Source organism: Galleria mellonella, unplaced genomic scaffold, assembly GCF_026898425.1.
Source record: "Galleria mellonella isolate WM207_F2 unplaced genomic scaffold, CSIRO_AGI_GalMel_v1 utg65, whole genome shotgun sequence".
Taxonomy (NCBI): Eukaryota; Metazoa; Arthropoda; class Insecta; order Lepidoptera; family Pyralidae; genus Galleria; species Galleria mellonella.
The window spans coordinates 13,866,567-13,884,247 of NW_026442138.1; the positions used below are offsets into that span (position 1 = coordinate 13,866,567).

Sequence of the window (17,681 nt, forward strand, 5' to 3'; positions counted from 1 at the left end):
GGTCAGCAATGCGTACGTAACATCCTTGGTGTTACAGGCGTCCATAAGATATGGAACTTTGTTTACCATTAAACGGGCCGTATGCTAGTTTGTCGCGGTAGTAATATAAAAAAATGTGCTTATTATTCTCAATGTACAATTATAATGAATATATGATTATTTTCTTGACAACGTATAAAAAAAAAACAAAATTATTTTTTTTACAATACAGGGGCAAAGGAGCATGCGGCTCACCTGATGGTAAGTGACTACCGCCGCCCATGATCACCCACAACACCAGCGGCATTGCAGGTGTGCTGCCGGCCTTTTAAAAAGGAATATACTCTTTTCTTGAAGGCTATGTTGTCGTATCGGTTCGGAAATACTGCTTGAAACACGAATAGGACAGAGGTACCTAAGCAATCGACTTTTGTACAAAGTCTCCCTCTGTTTGTTATCAGCACATATTAGCAACAGATGGCGCTATGTGATAATCTAGGGCTATTTATTTTATATTAGAAGACCAAATAATATTACTTTCCCATTTTATTGTAGAATTATCTAATGCTGGAGACTGTATTACTTGAAGGGATTTAGAGTTCCTGGAACCTTCAGAAATAATACAAGTGTCTTTAATTATAAAAGACGAATTGTCTAACAATGGAGTTAATCTTCATCTTTGCAGATTGAGTTTTGACGACAAGACTTGTTCAATATTGTATTAATATAACCGAATCGGTAAAAGCAAATCTGAGCACAATTTGCCAGGCCATTATGTGGGTTCTATCAAAAGTTCATGGACACCTTTAATAAAACATCTTTTCCTGTAAACCATATCTATGGAGCTACATCGAAAGCCCAAACAAATGAATGATAAGAAAGTTACCGCGTTTGAACTGAACAGCCGTTATCAATAGATCAATTAAAAAGTTTCACAAACGGCTTCCGATCCCTTTTCTTCAGGTTATCCGGTTTCCAAGTTCTTTCTATGAAGGTTTTATAGTGAACAAAGTTATTCTCTGTTATGTTTTAAGCAAATTCCCAAAAAAAAAGAAGGTTAATATTTTGTCTGTATTTGTTTTTTAAATATTATAGCGCAATTTTTTTTTATGGGTGAAAATGGTATGATAGCCTGCGCTAACGGACTACGCTGGCGGAGCACCAGTGAAGGATAATAGATGAGAATGAAAACAGGCCAGTTAGCCCATCATGATGAATTCATCAGGAATTAACCATGATAGTTTCCCCCTGGTTCTCCCTAGAACCGCGAGGAGGTCGACCTGGTTGGGTATATTGCTAGCAATGGGATTCTCAGTCTCCATTACTAATAATCCCCTTTCCCCATTGTTGCGCGATTAAATGGTTTTTTTTTCGGTCGAGTTTATTACAAGTACACGACTCCAAAAAATATGTAATATTTTCGGGATACATCTGTGTAAGATGTAGTTTTTGGGAGCTTTTGCCAGTGATGTATTAAGAGGAATACTGTTGCCCATCCCGCGATCATTAAGTTCTTTTAGTTGCCTGTTAAAAAATAGGTCACTCCTTCCTTTCCTGTAGGTGTACCACAGGAAAGGAAGGTGTGACCTATTTTTTTTATACAACTTACCATAGAATGGCAAACAAGCTAACGGCCCACCTGATGAAAAGTGGTAACCGTCGCCTATAGACATGAGCAGTACCATGGACATAACAGAGTACTCTTTCGCCCATGATACCCCCCATGCGTTGCCATTCCTGAGGATTTTGGTGTTATTCTTCTGTACCCAGTAAATTGACGCCATATCCCACCCTTCAAACCGAAACACAGCCACGCAAACACAACTGCTTCACGGTAGAAATACGAATGGGACAGAGATACCCAAGCAATCGACTTTTGTACAAAGTCTCCCTCTCTCCCTTATCTTTCTATTAACTATTTCATATTATGAGTCATTAAATTACTTTCCTACAAGCGGTTTTCGCTCCTCGAACATCTGCACAAAATCTTCAACTAACTTGAGTTGACATGTAACTAATGGTGTGAAGGAAACAAACAATGGGAGGAAACTTTCCATCGTTTACCTTGACCTGGTTAAACGAAAGAGTGTACGGATCTCCTTGGCAAACTAATTGAACTCCGCCATCATCCCGATCTACGGTTATAGCTTTACATGGCCAAAATAAAGGCAATTCCATATATTGGAACTGTAAAAAGTAAAAGATTCACTATTCAATTATATTTTTAGCATGTTTTGGCCAATTTTGTATGATTTCTAATTAGTACTTTTGGCAATCAATAGGATTTTTTCTCGTGCTAGTTTTGTATTAATTTTGAGACAATTATAATTTCTTTTTCACAGATAAAAGAAACACTAGGTGTCATGTCGTATAGGGAGGTAAAGGATATGGCCTGGGATAGAGCTGGCTGGAAGAAGATGCATGAATTAGTTGCACCGACAAGAGGAAACTGTTAAATGAAAAGAAGATAATTTCTTTTTATGGAAGAAAAATAAATATAGACACTTGATGTCCGATCTGAATTAAAATATTTTTAATATGTTGTGTCTACGAAATATCTTATTGTTTATAAGTGGACTTCCTTTGTTTGAAAATATAAATAGGTTACTATTATTTTGTAATGACTAAAATTACTGTTTATATAATTCATATTAACGTTTTATTATATTTAATCTTGCTATCTACAGTATTGGCATACATATATGAGTTCTTAACCATGAAGGCTGGGGGGAAAGGGATTGTTAGTAATGGAGACTGAGAATTCCATTGCTGGCAATATACCCAACCAGGTCGACCTCATCGCGATTCCCCCTGGAAACTATCATGGTTAATTCCTGATGAATTCATCATGATGGGCTAACTGGCCTGTTTTCATTCTCATCAATCACCCTTCACTGGTGTTCCGCCAGCGTATCCCGTTAGCGCAGGTTACCATTCCATTTTCACCCATAAAAAAAAAACCATAAAGGCTAAAATTGTACAGCACGTTTAATTGGAAAAGTATAATCTTGGCAACGTTATTATATTTTTAATTCAACGTTATAGATAAAAAAGAAAAATAATTGAAAATCAACAAAAAATCGTACCATCATCCGGCCGGGCGAGGTCAATGCGGTTCATGACCTATAGCATGCTTAGTACAGGCAGAGTATTACCATCTTATCATCATTACGTATCATTACTATTTACATTTTATAAATAATTGTAACTATATTTTACAAAATAATTACTTTACTATTTTTTTTTTATTTTATTTTTACAATTTTTTTTTACATATACGAATATAATGATTTACCACCGTGGATGAAGCATCGTAGGAATCTATTTTGGAAATCTTGTTTTTTAAAAACTGTTATTTGGTAATGTGCAATTAAATTTGATTTACTAACAGGTAAAGATCCTGTCGTTGTTGATCCTGTCTCTGAAGATGTAAAGCTATTTAATAAAGCTCGGATCTTCATTCAACAGTCTTACATACAGAAATCTGTAGCGAAGTCTTACGTACGTCTACGTACGTTACATAAGTAGGTCTTACCTATAAATGTAAATATGTCTTAACCTATAAATGTAATTCTTTGATTAATCAGTTTATCGAAACCATAACATATATTATCGAATATACCATGGGAAATATTCTGAGGAATTGTTCCATCTGATACCAGCTGCTGATTTTCACAACTTACAACTCGGCACAAACTAAAGTTCCAGACCAATCATCTAGACGATTAACGGTCTTCCACTGTGCATTTTTCAAGGCACTTTCGTTCACGCACAACCACGTTTTGGAATTAACTTCCAGCAGCAGTATTTCCGTACAGAAATGACATCGTAACCTTCAAGAAATTAGCATTTTCCTTTTTAAAAGCATAGCAGTACAACTGCAATACCTCTGGTATTGCAGGTGGTCACAAGCGGCGGTAGTTACCAGAGAAAGATTTTGTACAAAAGTCGATTGCTTAGGTACCTCTGTCCCATTCGTGTTTCAACCGTGAAGCAGTTGTGTTTGCATGGCTGTGTTTCGGTTTGAAGGGTGGGATATGGCGTGAATTTACTTAATACAGAGGAATAACACCTGAGTCCTCAGGAATGGCAACGCATGGGGGTATCATGGGCGAAACAGTATACTCTGTTATGTCCATGATACTGCTCATGTCTATAGGCGACGGTTACCACTTTGCATCAGGTGGGTCAGCTTGTTTGCCATTCTAAGTTGCATAAAAAAAAATCAGGTGAGCCGCGTGCTCGTTTCTTCACTGTGGTATAAAAAAATGTATTATCCCAAATATATTGTTATAAGTATACAAATCTAGTAGATTACTGTATCTATTTATTTTATACCTAGTATTGTAGTTTTTATCATTTTTCATTCTTATAATTATGTATAATATAATATAAATATGCGTGTCGCGGCGGCCTTTAATTAAGGCAGCATTTTATAATGTAACCATGTATTTTAAGTTGATATATATGTATGCTTTGTTGCCTGTTCTTTAATAAATAAATATTATTTTGTCAATGTGAACGCTTCCCTATTATGTAAACGCATAAGATAATAGTGTGGTGTGGACAAGCAAATCATGTCATTATACGTAAAATAGGTGTCGAAGCAAACAGAACGAAAAGTGATTAGTGTTGTTGTTTGTTTCTCGGATTTCAACAAATTGCTTTTAGTCATTATGTTGTCGTGAAATTTATTTAAATTTGTAAATCAACATGAAAATATTTTACTAATTAGTAAATCGATTTAAACTATTTATAATAAAAACAAAGTCTTTTCTCTGTATTTAGTATTTTAAGAGTAGGTGATAGTGAATAGATTACTAAAAAAACTTACTACTTAATTGCTTGATAAGTATCGAAAGTTGCAAATTTTTACCAAATATACTAAACTGGCAACATTAACAAGAAAGGGCATTCCAGGAAAATAATTTGAATTATTCGAATGATTTTCAAATCATTCGACTACTAATTTCATTCAGTATACGCTTGTACTAATAACTAAAATCATTTATTAGTAGTTCATGTACGAGTTGGCACGAACGTAGCCGAGTCAATCCGATCGGTGGAATGTCCTTTTTTTTGCTAATTGTCAGTAGTGTTGCTAGTATAGTACTTTTTTTAGTACTTATATTTAGTAAAAATTTGACACTTTACTATACTAGTAGTATTTCGATACTCATCAGTTAATTAAGTAGTAATTTTCCGTCGTCCATCCACTATCACCTTTTGTTAAAGTATTGGAGACAGGGGAAGGACTTTGTTTCCATTATTAGGGATATAGGTATTATTACTAATTAGTAGAATCAATCGAAAATGAAAACTAGTGTATTACTAATTTAGTAGTCGAATTATGAAACTAATTATTCGATTAACAAAATCATTCGGATTCTAGTGATGCACTAGCGAAGACGTTGATGCGGCACGAGAAAGTTATGTGATTAATACTTATTATGATTTACGTTTATTTATTACCGAATTATGAATAATATAAGAAGTTTATATAGATATACTATGATACTATATGCATTCTACATTAATACAAGGAGCTATTTTTATTCGTATTCATGCGAAAAACATCGACTTAAAGTTATAATAAAATTTCGTTTATAGTCGATTCATATCCTTGATTGTTCAAAGCATTTCGAGTTTGTACTAATTCTAATTCCGACAGGAAATCTCAACTTTCAGCTAATTATAACTAATTGGATTAATATGGTCAATGACCACAATCTAGATCACTAAAAACGAGATTGGCCAACAAACTAACTATATGACACGAAATTGGCCGTATTGATTTTCCTGTTCTACGCTGGTTATAGCCTAAGAAATTGCTGTACTAATCACAAGATTGCGTGTACTAATGTAGAACGATAAAACAACATTGTATCAAGCCATATAAACCCATTTTCAACGTCAATAAGAGAAAAATGAAATGTTAGCCACGCCGCTTTATTGCCAAGGATGCTATTGCAACTATGTCCAATGCGTACAGTTTTATGATTTCCACTCTACAGAATGTAATTTGGCGGTACGGCTAGATATGATATTTTACGTCTTTTAATTTTTGATACAATATAATTTTGACTTATACTTATTTTTATATATAAAAGCGCCGTATGCTCGCGGCATAGAATGGGCAATCCCTTTTCCATGGGTGTCGTAAGAAGCGACTAAGAGAACTGAATGGTAGCAGCATTCGTCTTTAAACTTCGCCAAAACCTAACTGCGGTTTCGTCAACATGACAACTACTGGCACAACCCTTTTTATGGGGGAGCACTATATTCAGCAGTGAACAGTTAACGGCTGATATGATGATGATGATGCAAAAGCGAGTTGGTTAAGTCTTAGCTCTCTATCTTTTTTGCGATTAGTTGAGCATCAAATGTCTTAATATATAATGATTTGATAATTGATGATGTAATGGTAAACATTTATCATTTAAGGCGGAGTTGGTTACAGACATATATCTAGTAGAACGCTAATAGTTAAATGTCCCAGTTAATTAACATATCCCACTTACTTACGTGCCCCGCTAGTATGTATCGATAGCAAAGGCAGAGTTATCATTTCATTATCATTTATTAAAAAAATCTTCTGCCGGTAAGTCTTCATATGGGATTGATAAAGATTACTAAGTACAATGAGACTTACACGAGAAAGTTGACCCGAGAGAGATATTTTTTTTCTTTATTTATTACCCAATAACCTAACAGTGACAAAATAAAGAATAATACAAAATATGCATCAAAGAAAACATTGAATAAATTTGCCCCCAACACCGCTTATCACAGTTTCAATTGAAATACAATACAAATAGCTTAAGCAAACAAGAACAGTTAAAAATTATATCAATCTTTTAGAGATTAGATTTTTAAAAGTACTTGGGCTTTCATTAATAATATCAACATCATCAGTCGTTGCGTACGTTTCATTGAGTACGGATGTGCAAAAGCGCTGTCTATAAATCGCTTAGCATAATGGCATCAAATATATTGAAATGCAATAATTGTAATATTGTAATTAGTGAACTATTATCTTTTGTCCAAAATAAATGTGATGTTATGGACGAGGAAAGTCTCATTCGTATTGTTACGACTTCATTTTCGAGTGAAGAGATCAGGGAAGCGAAGACTTTGTTATTTGACTCTGTCAATACGAAGATACGAAAGATTATGCGGAAAAAGGACGGTAAAGAGAAGCGGGATATAGAAGATATTTTATCACTATTGAAAGGAATAGATCCCGAAAAAATTCCGATTTTTGTCGCAAGAAACTTACAGAAACTACCCCCCATAAGTTTTGATCACGTAGATGTAACTAAATTATTAAAAGATATACTCGTGTTGCAACAGGAGGTTCGAACTGTAAAGGAAACCTGCGCTACAACGGAAGAATTACAGTTGATAAAGAATGAGTTGGCAAATTTAAAATCAGCCTCAATTGTGAATAACTTTGAACCCTCACAATATATAAACACGAAGAGAGGGTGTGCAAATGTTATTGATAATTTTCATTACGACAGTGGACCCATTGGATTGCTTCATATTTCTCAGGAAGAGAAAAATGGAAATATAAATAGCGAGTGCAACATAAATATTCAATCGAAAACGCAATCTAATTGTTTGATAAATAGTACATTAGAAAACGTAAGTGCGAAGGTAGAAGATACAGTACATCGATGCAAACAAAACATAGCAGCGGACACGCAAGTGAGTGCGGCCGGTGTGAACATAGCCAATAGTCACAACACAGTCTCCCATCCATTAGTAGTGGAAAAATCATTTGCTTATATTGCATCTGGCGGAAAATGGAAAAATGGAAAAAAGTCAGAAGATTGGATAGTTGTACAAAGAAAGAAACTCAGAAATAGATTTATGGGGAAAAGAGGACAAGCAAGTACAGAATCGGAGGAAAAATTTCGAGCAGCAGATGTAAAGATACCGCTTTTTATAAATAAAGTTGATAAAAACACTTCCATAGAGGACATATCTTCATACATTTTGCAAAAAACTAAGGTGTCTGTAGCGCTAGAAAAAATTTGCATGAAATTTCAGAAGGAATATGATGCGTATAAAATATTTGTACCGCAAAGTAAATTATCTATATTTATGGATGCGGGTCTATGGCCTGATGGAATTAAGTTTCGTCGATTTGTTACTTTTAAAAAGACATCTGGTAATGATGACAAGTTTTTAAATACAAAATAACAATGCATAATAGAACACTAACTTTGATATCCTTCAATTGTAAATCAATGAAAAGATCGGTAGAATGCATAAAATCTTTATGTGAACGGGCGGATATAGTCGCATTGCAGGAAACTTGGCTTCTACCTCATGATATACATATTTTAGGTAGCATTCATGATGATTTTGGATATTCTGGAAAGTCTGCTGTGGACACATCAGTAGGCATTCTTCACGGTAGACCGTTTGGTGGTGTCGCAATATTGTGGCGGAAAAGTGTTTTTAGGTCAGTGTCGGTGATTAAATGTGAAAGTTCGCGAATAATAGCAATTGATGCAGAGACTAGTGATAAACAAATGGTTATTATGAGTGTTTACATGCCCACAGACGATAGTGAAAATTTAACAGAATTCACTCACTGCTTAGGCGAGATCTGTGCAATTGTTGAGAATAATGACTCGCAGACTGTATTTATTCTTGGTGATTACAATGCGTACCCAGATGGACAATTCGGTAAGGAGCTTTTACATTTCTGTACAGAACAACAGCTGATTTGTGCGGATATAGAGAAATTAGGTTTGAATTCAGATAGTTATACTTTTATTAGCGATGCACATGGGACAAAAAGTTGGTTAGATCATATTTTAGTAACACAAGCTTCTTGGAAGTCTATTACAGAGATAAATATACTTTATGATATATATTGGTCTGATCATTTCCCTATTCAAATAAAATGTAACATAAATATATTGCAATTAAAAATAGCAATAAATGGAAGACATTGTAATAAAATATTGTGGGGAATTAGAGACTATGAACAGATACAATTATATAATAATTATTGTAATAAAAGTTAAGTGAAATTGAGTTCCCATCTGAGCTTGCTAATTGTTGTGATAGAGAGTGCAGTGATCCTATTCATAAGACCATAATAAACCAATTATACAGTAATATAGTAAATACATTAGCAGAAGCTGCAGCTCGAAGTCACGACAGGCCTGTTGGGCGGCGAAGATGTGTAACTGGTTGGAATAAATATGTAAGGGAGGCACATAATGAGGCTAGAATTAAGTTTTCGATATGGGAATTATATGGTAAACCAACTGAGGGTATTATGTATAAAGAAATGTATGAGAGTCGTAAGAGATTTAAAAGTAAACTAAAATGGTGTCAAAATAACTAAGACCAAATAAAAATGGATATAATTGCTCTTTGCCGCTCCAGAAGTGACTTTAGTGGGTTTTGGAGAGCGACAAATAGTCTAAACGGTAAAACTAGTTTTCCTGTAAATATTAATGGTATTAATTGTCCTAAACAAATAGCTAATATGTTTAAAAATAATTTCAGAGTAACATCTCCTTTAGGTCAACAAAACTTACAGTCGACTACAAATGCTTGTAGTAAAAAGATAGTAGGTCAAATGCATAATTTTACATGTAAAGATATTGAATTTATTATAAAGAACATGAAAAGAGGAAAGTCCCCTGGGCATGATGGCCTTAGTATAGAGCATTTTCAGGCAGCTGGGGACCATTTGCCCAGGGTACTCTCAATGTTATACACGTTTTGTATTGGGCATACATACCTACCAGAGGATATGTTGAAAACGATTGTTGTACCAATACTTAAGAACAGGACGGGAGATGTATCGGACAGCGGTAATTACAGGCCTATATCACTGGCTACAATAACAGCCAAGGTGTTTGACGGTTTACTTGATACGCAACTTAGACGACATCTAAACTTGCATGACCTTCAATTTGGCTTCAGGCAGGGGGTGTCGACTGAATCGGCTATTCTGTGTCTCAAGCATACGGTCAGATACTACACAGACAGATCCACTCCAGTCTATGCATGTTTCTTGGATTTAAGTAAAGCCTTTGATATGGTATCTTATGATCTTTTATGGAGTAAACTTGATAATACTACGCTTCCTACAGAGTTAGTTAGAGTTCTTGAGTATTGGTACAATAATCAAAGTAATCAGGTGAGGTGGAATGATACTCTATCAGACTCATACCGATTAAAATGCGGAGTGAGGCAGGGTGGGCTGACTTCACCCAACTTGTTTAATATGTATGTAAATGGTCTAATTGAGGAGCTCAGCGGAATGCATGCTGGGTGTTATATTGATGGAGTAAGCGTCAATAACATAAGCTATGCCGACGACATGGTACTGCTGAGCCCCTCAATTGGAGCTTTAAGAAAAATGCTAGCTGTGTGTGAAGCATACGCGAAAAACCATGGTCTGGTATATAATTCTAACAAAAGTGTAATTATGACATTTGTATCTGGACATAAAAAACCGAAGTATGTGCCTCCTATATCACTTAATGGAAATATACTTGACGTGGTAACTGATTTTAAATATCTCGGTCACATTATTGCAAATACTTTAAAAGATGACCTGGATATAGAACGAGAAAGAAGAGCATTGGCAGTTAGAAGTAACATGTTGTCCCGCAGGTTTACTAGATGTACAAAACAAGTAAAAATAACCCTGTTTAAAGCTTTTTGTCAGGTGTTCTACACAAGTAGCTTGTGGGTCAACTATAGTCAAAAAACTTACAATGCTCTTCGAGTCCAATATAATAATGCCTTCAGGGCACTGTTGGGGCTACCTAGTCACTGTAGTGCGTCACACATGTTTGCACGGGAGCGTACAGATGATTTTTACGCAATACGACGCAAACGAATTGTTTCGCTGTTGGGTAGGGTGCGTGTTAGCTCAAACAGTGTCCTGAAGACAATTGCTGATAAAATGGACTGTCCCATCCTAAAATATTGGCTGGGACAGGTTATCAATGTAAGAGCGTTATCACCGCTCATTTACTAACATAGGTTAAGTCAATTTGTAACTAACAAAATGGGCCTTGTAGTCTAATTAAATAAATATTATTATTATTATTATTATTAAAAAAAGCGTTATATATGAATTCATACAAAGGTAAGCGTTTTCCAGAATTTGTACGACAGCGGCTAGTGGCAAAAAGACTATTTGGATAACGGCAATGCACTCTGTAATGGACAGTACATCATCATCATCATCTTTCTACCCTTATCCCAATTATTATTTGGGGTCGGCGTAATATGGTTTTATCCATATTACTGAAGGATTTGGCTTACAGTCTTACCCTCTTTGGACATGTATTTGTTGGTGGTTTCTGCCACCTACGGTTTGGAGGAAAGGATTGAGGAAAAAAGCAAGAGAACGTTGGAAATTAGTAAATGAGAGGAATTAGGGACTTATGTGGGAAAGGAAAGGGGGGGACACTGCAGTTGAGGAAAAGATTGGGACACTGCAGCGGCTCGTGAGGCCGGGGTCGCACACCCGTATGCCCTGATTCTAGAATCGGACAGATTTCTAGAGAAAAATACCCCTGACGCACTATAATGGACGATACAACAGATTAAATATTAGTGCACTAACGCTCCCCAAATTTTTAATTAATACACCCTTTCAATTTATCTATAACAATCTTCGCAAACAAATTAATTAAAGAAACTTTGTTGACGGGAGCCAACTTCGCGAAACTTGTACTATCATTCAATGCCATAACAATGTTTGGTGTATATAATAGACAACTATAATTATTAACAGATTAGAAATATATAGTTTAAACAGTAACGATGGCAGTGACAGCGGAAACAATGAAGAGGCGTAAATCCTCACATCTGAAGGGGTTATTTCCTGTTATTTGCTGTAGACACCATAGGCCCGTGGGGTCCAGATGCTAAGCATTTTTATCGGACGATCGCAAAGCGCCTCATCGAGGTTACTGGTGACCCAAGAGCTGGTAGCTACTTTGCGCAAAATATAAGTTTGGCAATCCAAAGAGGTAATCCTGCCAGTATATTGGGTACGCTGCCTCGGTGTGGTGCGTTGCGACAATATTTTTCTTTAAGGGGTCGCCACTCCTTTTTTCCTTATTCTTCATGTAGTAATAAATATTAACATGAAAAATGTTAATAATCCATTTTTGTTTCCACTAGTCCATAATTCTTTGAATGTCTGAATTCAAAGCTTAACTGTAAGAAATACATATTAAAGTTTAAGTCTGCCATTGTATTCACTCTTTTCTTAAGAACTTTCTATCCTATAATTTAGGATTTTACTATACAATAAATTGTTACAAACACACAAACAAAATGTTCGCTCTAGGCGTGGAGCGTGATCTTGCAAGTATAAGCGAAAGTTTATGTTCCAATCCTTGCAAGTATGAGTAATATCAGGTGTGTAAAATTATATGGACCTCGTTGCAAAGAAGCCTAGATAATTGCCAGTATTTAGGTTTCAAGCTATTTTGTCATTGTGCATACAGTAATAAAGTTTTATGCCAGATCTCTAGTAAATAATTGTCGTCCATGGCACCAGTCACAAAATTTGTTTATTTATTTACATATATACTAAACAAACTTTTCCCTTAATAGTATCATTCATTGAAATTACTCTCTTTCATAAGAAAAAAATATAAATTAATGTATAATTTATAGTTAATACGACAAGACTAGTAGTCTCAAAACAACAATTGGCAGGTGTCTTTTGAACTATATATAACTTTAAAAACATATTCGTACTTTTTTTTATCTTATTTTACGTAGATGATGCTACCGAGTAGATAACTCGGTGGCGCCATCTAGAAAATTAGCATTAAGGTATTATATGCCTGACATTAAATTCACGCATAGCTCAGTGCGTAGAGCACTTTTCTCCCTCGAAATCCATAAGTCGAGTGGGCCTGATGGTATTCCTCCAATTGTGCTTAGGACGTGCGCACCAGAGTTGGCTCCGGTTCTTACGCGTCTTTTTCGGCTTAGCTACTCATCGGGCATAGTCCCAAAGTTTTGGAAGACTGCTCTGGTGCATCCGATCCCTAAAAAGGGAGATCGCTCAGATCCAGCTAACTATAGGCCCATAGCTATCACTTCCTTATTCTCGAAGGTTATGGAATCCATCATTAACCGTCAACTGCTCCGGTACCTAGAAGAGCACCAGCTGATCTGTGATCGCCAGTACGGCTTTCGACAGGGACGTTCGGCCGGTGATCTTTTAGCTTACTTAACACACCGATGGGCAGTGGCAATCGAGAGTAAGGGAGAGGCCTTAGCAGTTAGTCTGGATATTGCGAAGGCCTTTGATCGGGTGTGGCATAGAGCGCTGCTTTCAAAGCTACCTTCATTTGGGTTGCCTGCGAGACTGTGCATTTGGGTCGCCAGTTTTCTCAAGGAACGTAGCATTAAGGTCGTAGTCGACGGAGCATGCTCTGATTTAAAACCTTTGAATGCTGGTGTCCCGCAAGGCTGTGTACTATCTCCGACTCTGTTTCTTCTGCATATCAATGATATGTTACAGATAAGTAATATTCATTGCTATGCAGACGACAGTACAGGAGATACATTATATACCGGTCATGCAAAGATCTCGCGGGCACATACCGATGAGTACCGGAATAGACTTGTGTCTGAAATCGAAACTTCACTCCATCAAGTTTCGATCTGGGGTGAACAAAATCTTGTCCAATTTAACCCCAAAAAGAAACAAGTCTGCGCATTTACCGCAAAAAAGACGCCGTTTGTCGTATCTCCTCACTTTCAGGGCACTTCCCTTGATAAAAAGTCGAGTCTAGGAATTCTGGGCGTTGATATATCTTGCGACGTCCAGTTTTGCGGTCATCTGGAGGAGAAGGCTAAGATAGCTTCCAAAAAGTTAGGAGTGCTCAATAGGGTGAGACGATATTTCATGCCAGAACACCGCCTGAAATTATATAAAGCCCAAGTCAGGCCGCATATGGAATACTGTTCTCACCTGTGGGCAGGAGCGCCACAGTACCAACTCCTTCCGTTAGACCGCATTCAAAGTCGGGCGGCTCGAATTATCGATAGTCAACGCCTTACTGTCCGACTTGACCCACTGAAACTGCGCAGAGATGTTGCATCTCTGTGCATCTTCTACCGAATTTATCATGGGGAGTGTTCTGAGGAATTGTTCGGATTGATACCTGCTGCTGATTTTCACCACCGTACAACCCGCCACAAACTAAAGTTTCATCCCAATCATCTGGACGAGTGGCGGTCTTCCACCGTGCGTTTTTCAAGGCACTTTCTTCCACGCACAACCATTCTTTGGAATCAACTTCCAGCAGCAGTATTTCCGAACCGATACGACAACATAACCTTCAAGAAAAGAGTATATTCCTTTTTAAAAGGCCGGCAGCACACCTGCAATGCCGCTGGTGTTGTGGGTGATCATGGGCGGCGGTAGTCACTTACCATCAGGTGAGCCGCATGCTCGTTTGCCCCCTGTGTTGTAAAAAAAAAAAAAAAAATGAAAGCCTAAATGATTAGCTGTCGATGGCCATTTTAATAGTATAACTCGTAATTAGGTATAAATTTATGTTTGTACTTCCTTTTTCTTTAAGTTTAAAATTGTTTATGTTTTAGTTGTAACTGTTATTGATAGGTACCAAATAAATATTTTTCTTTCTTCTATACAATTATGCATATTTAGTTCATTTATTACATCATCATGATATAAAAACAAACGATTTGTTGATTTGGGTTGTTCCACACTCATTCTGAAGTTTCGTCTAATTTTGTGTTTCCTAACTCCCAACCTTTCCCTAATATAACAACTACAGTTCCAATATATTTAATAAAGTATTAACTGTATTATTTGCCCGAGACCCGTTTAACACAAACATAGCTATTTGTTCAATACATAATGAAGATGTAGTTAGACGGACGTACACAAACTAGGTGCGTCCTTGGGGAACTCGGCGAGTTTGATCACGGAATAAGAAATTGTTGGACGATGTTTCTCTGAATTTATAGTATCAGAATGCTCGTTGTTTGCAGACAATGCGCTCATTAGCAATTGTTAAAATTTAAACATTAATCTAAAATATCATTCAGACGGTTGTTTCGAGATGGAAAATTGGGAACTTTGGAACAATGAACGAAAGTGTTTTCTTTCTTTCCTCTATCTGGTATTATGTTATTCAATATTTCTATTTTTAAATGGGTTTGCAAGCGTTTAAAAGTATAATTCTGTAATGATGTCTCATCGCTACTTTTTAAGAAACTTCTGAAAGAAGGAGGTTCTAAATTAGTTTTTATTCTTATGGGTCTATTTTATGTTATTTTCACCCTTCTAAATGGGTTTTCATAATACATTTTTGCAATAAACAGGATCTACTTGCTTGTTCTTTTAAGTTGTTCTTGGTTTCATATTACTTTTGTTGCAATTAAGAAGCATCCAGCAGATGATACCTCATCTTTTATATCTGTTTATAGATAGATACTCTTTATTGTTTCCTTCAAAAGATTACAATAGTAAACTTATTATAAATATAAACAATAACAAGAAATAACCACAATGAGGAAATATTGGGCGACCTTATCGCTAAAAGCGATCTCTTCCAGGCAACCTGTGGATAGAGAGGAGTAATTATAAACAGTTTGATCGGAGGCACGATGAAATTCTATTATTTCGTAATATAGAGATATGATACATGTAATAATGTAATTTACGCAATATTATATGCTTCAACATGTCTTAATCTCATTTTTATATTTAGTCCAATTAATCATAATTTATTCCTAATGGACAGGATCTTAGTTTCTTATAATTTATGGTCTAATAAAAAATTTAACTAGGATTGTTTTTTTATTTTCTCTTTTCCTTTCGGAGTTTGATCAAACAAGCGTATCTCTGCGATTATATTTTAGTTGTTCAGTAAATTATTATGATATAATTAATTTGATATAGTTTAATCAGAATACTTGTCAGTGTGTTACAAGAAATAAATCAGAAAATTAATCAGTATTTTTTTTTCATTTGCGAAGCCTTGATGGCTTGATACGTGTGTCTACGATCAAACATTATTTGGGTGGATATTCTCCATGTTATCGTACAAGGCGTCTCTCCTAGTTCAATATATTAAAAACGAGAATAATAATTAGAAATTAGAACTCGTAGTCAATGATTTTGTATTACATTTATAACTGGTATTTCTAAAAAAAATTTAACATATCGGGCAAGAATTTGCGTTTGAAATATTCAATGTGCATCAAAAAAATGAATCTGTGAACTCATTCTGGAGCTCTAAAATATTTCCTCAATGAACTATGCTCATAAAATTTTGTGTGCACATCTGGAATATCCATGATACTTGTAAGAGTAGATCCATGTGCCCGCCACTCGAAGCCTTTGAATTATTACGCAGCAGCGAAATTAGATATAGATCGTCTCAACCTGTTCTAAATTCTACAATGATAAAACGATAACTTACCAACTAAGTAGCTTGGAAGCCATTATAGTTACAGGAAGATTTAATGATGAGATCTTTGTGTTAGAAGGCGGATGGAGTTATCAATCACCTGGTGATCAAAGACAGTTATAACTTGCCGTAACGCACTACTTCAAAACGCGTCAATTAAGGGTGAAATATAGTATTATTTAGGATTTAGTACACTGAATATATGTGTATGGATAATTTTATATGGATTAACAACGCTGTTTATTTTTTATAGTAGTTAATTTTATTATTTATTACTTTGTAATATTACTTCAATTATTTGCCGTGTGGTCCCGGCATAGAATGAGCTACCACTGTCGAGAGATTGGTAACAGAATCATTCTTAAGATATATCAGCAAAGGCAAGCGGTAGGCAAACTGCGGTTGCCTACCGCTTGCCAAATGTGACAACTACTGGCAAAATTCCTTTTATGGGGAAGGCTTATGTCCGTTGAACTAAGAATTTTGTAGTGTAGAACAACCTCCCATTAGATGGAGTGACGACATCAAATGCATCAAATGCAGGGAGTCAGTGGATATAGGTGGCTCAGGACCAGTTATGGCAGTCTATAGGGGTGATTGTCATCCAGCAGTTGATTGATTAATAACTGAGATGATGATGATGATGATGAAGAATGTGTATACTAAGTAAGGATATAAAGTTTGATTAATGTTTAAAACAATCTCTATCTCCAACAAACTACCAACAAACCAAATAATGAATGTAATGAACATGTTAATAAAGCATTAATATTAACACTAATTGAACTATTATGCGTAAAACAGACCGTAACTGCACAAATGGAAACTGTTGGAATTTTCACAGTTTCAATACAATGATTTATGCTATGAAAGACTGGAATTAATGCACGATGGTAAACTTTGTTTCCGTACAGTGTAATATGAAATAGTATTGAAAAATTGATGACTTTAAAAATTTATGGAAAATGTTCTTTGATATTTCGTATCAAGAATTACTTTTTTAACTAAACGAATTCTAACAAATGGTGAAAGCTAATTTGATAAATGTATGTAATAAGTAAAGTATTTCATTTTCAAATCAATTTAATGCTAGGCGACAGGATCTATTTTACTAGTTATAGACTTAAAATTACATTAGTAAAAAAAGGTTATAATTAAAAAAAAAACTATTTACCTGAATGGCATTCGGTTAGTACGACAATAAACCAGGACATGGTTATTTCGTGTTTTGCCCTA

The 17,681-nt window shown here is 35.6% G+C and overlaps 2 protein-coding genes across 3 annotated transcripts in view; both read left to right on the plus strand.

Moving 5' to 3' along the window:
• Nucleotides 1-17,681, plus strand: part of LOC113510254 (hemicentin-1) — a 418,868-nt gene that overhangs the window by 128,443 nt on the left and 272,744 nt on the right. The gene's annotated exons all lie outside the window — the stretch shown is intronic.
• Nucleotides 6,896-9,349, plus strand: LOC128201938 (uncharacterized). The gene is made up of 3 exons (XM_052900369.1): nucleotides 6,896-8,071; nucleotides 8,554-8,797; nucleotides 9,115-9,349. Exons 1-3 carry the CDS (start codon nucleotides 6,922-6,924, stop codon nucleotides 9,347-9,349), a joined length of 1,629 nt encoding a protein of 542 aa, XP_052756329.1. The 5' UTR covers nucleotides 6,896-6,921.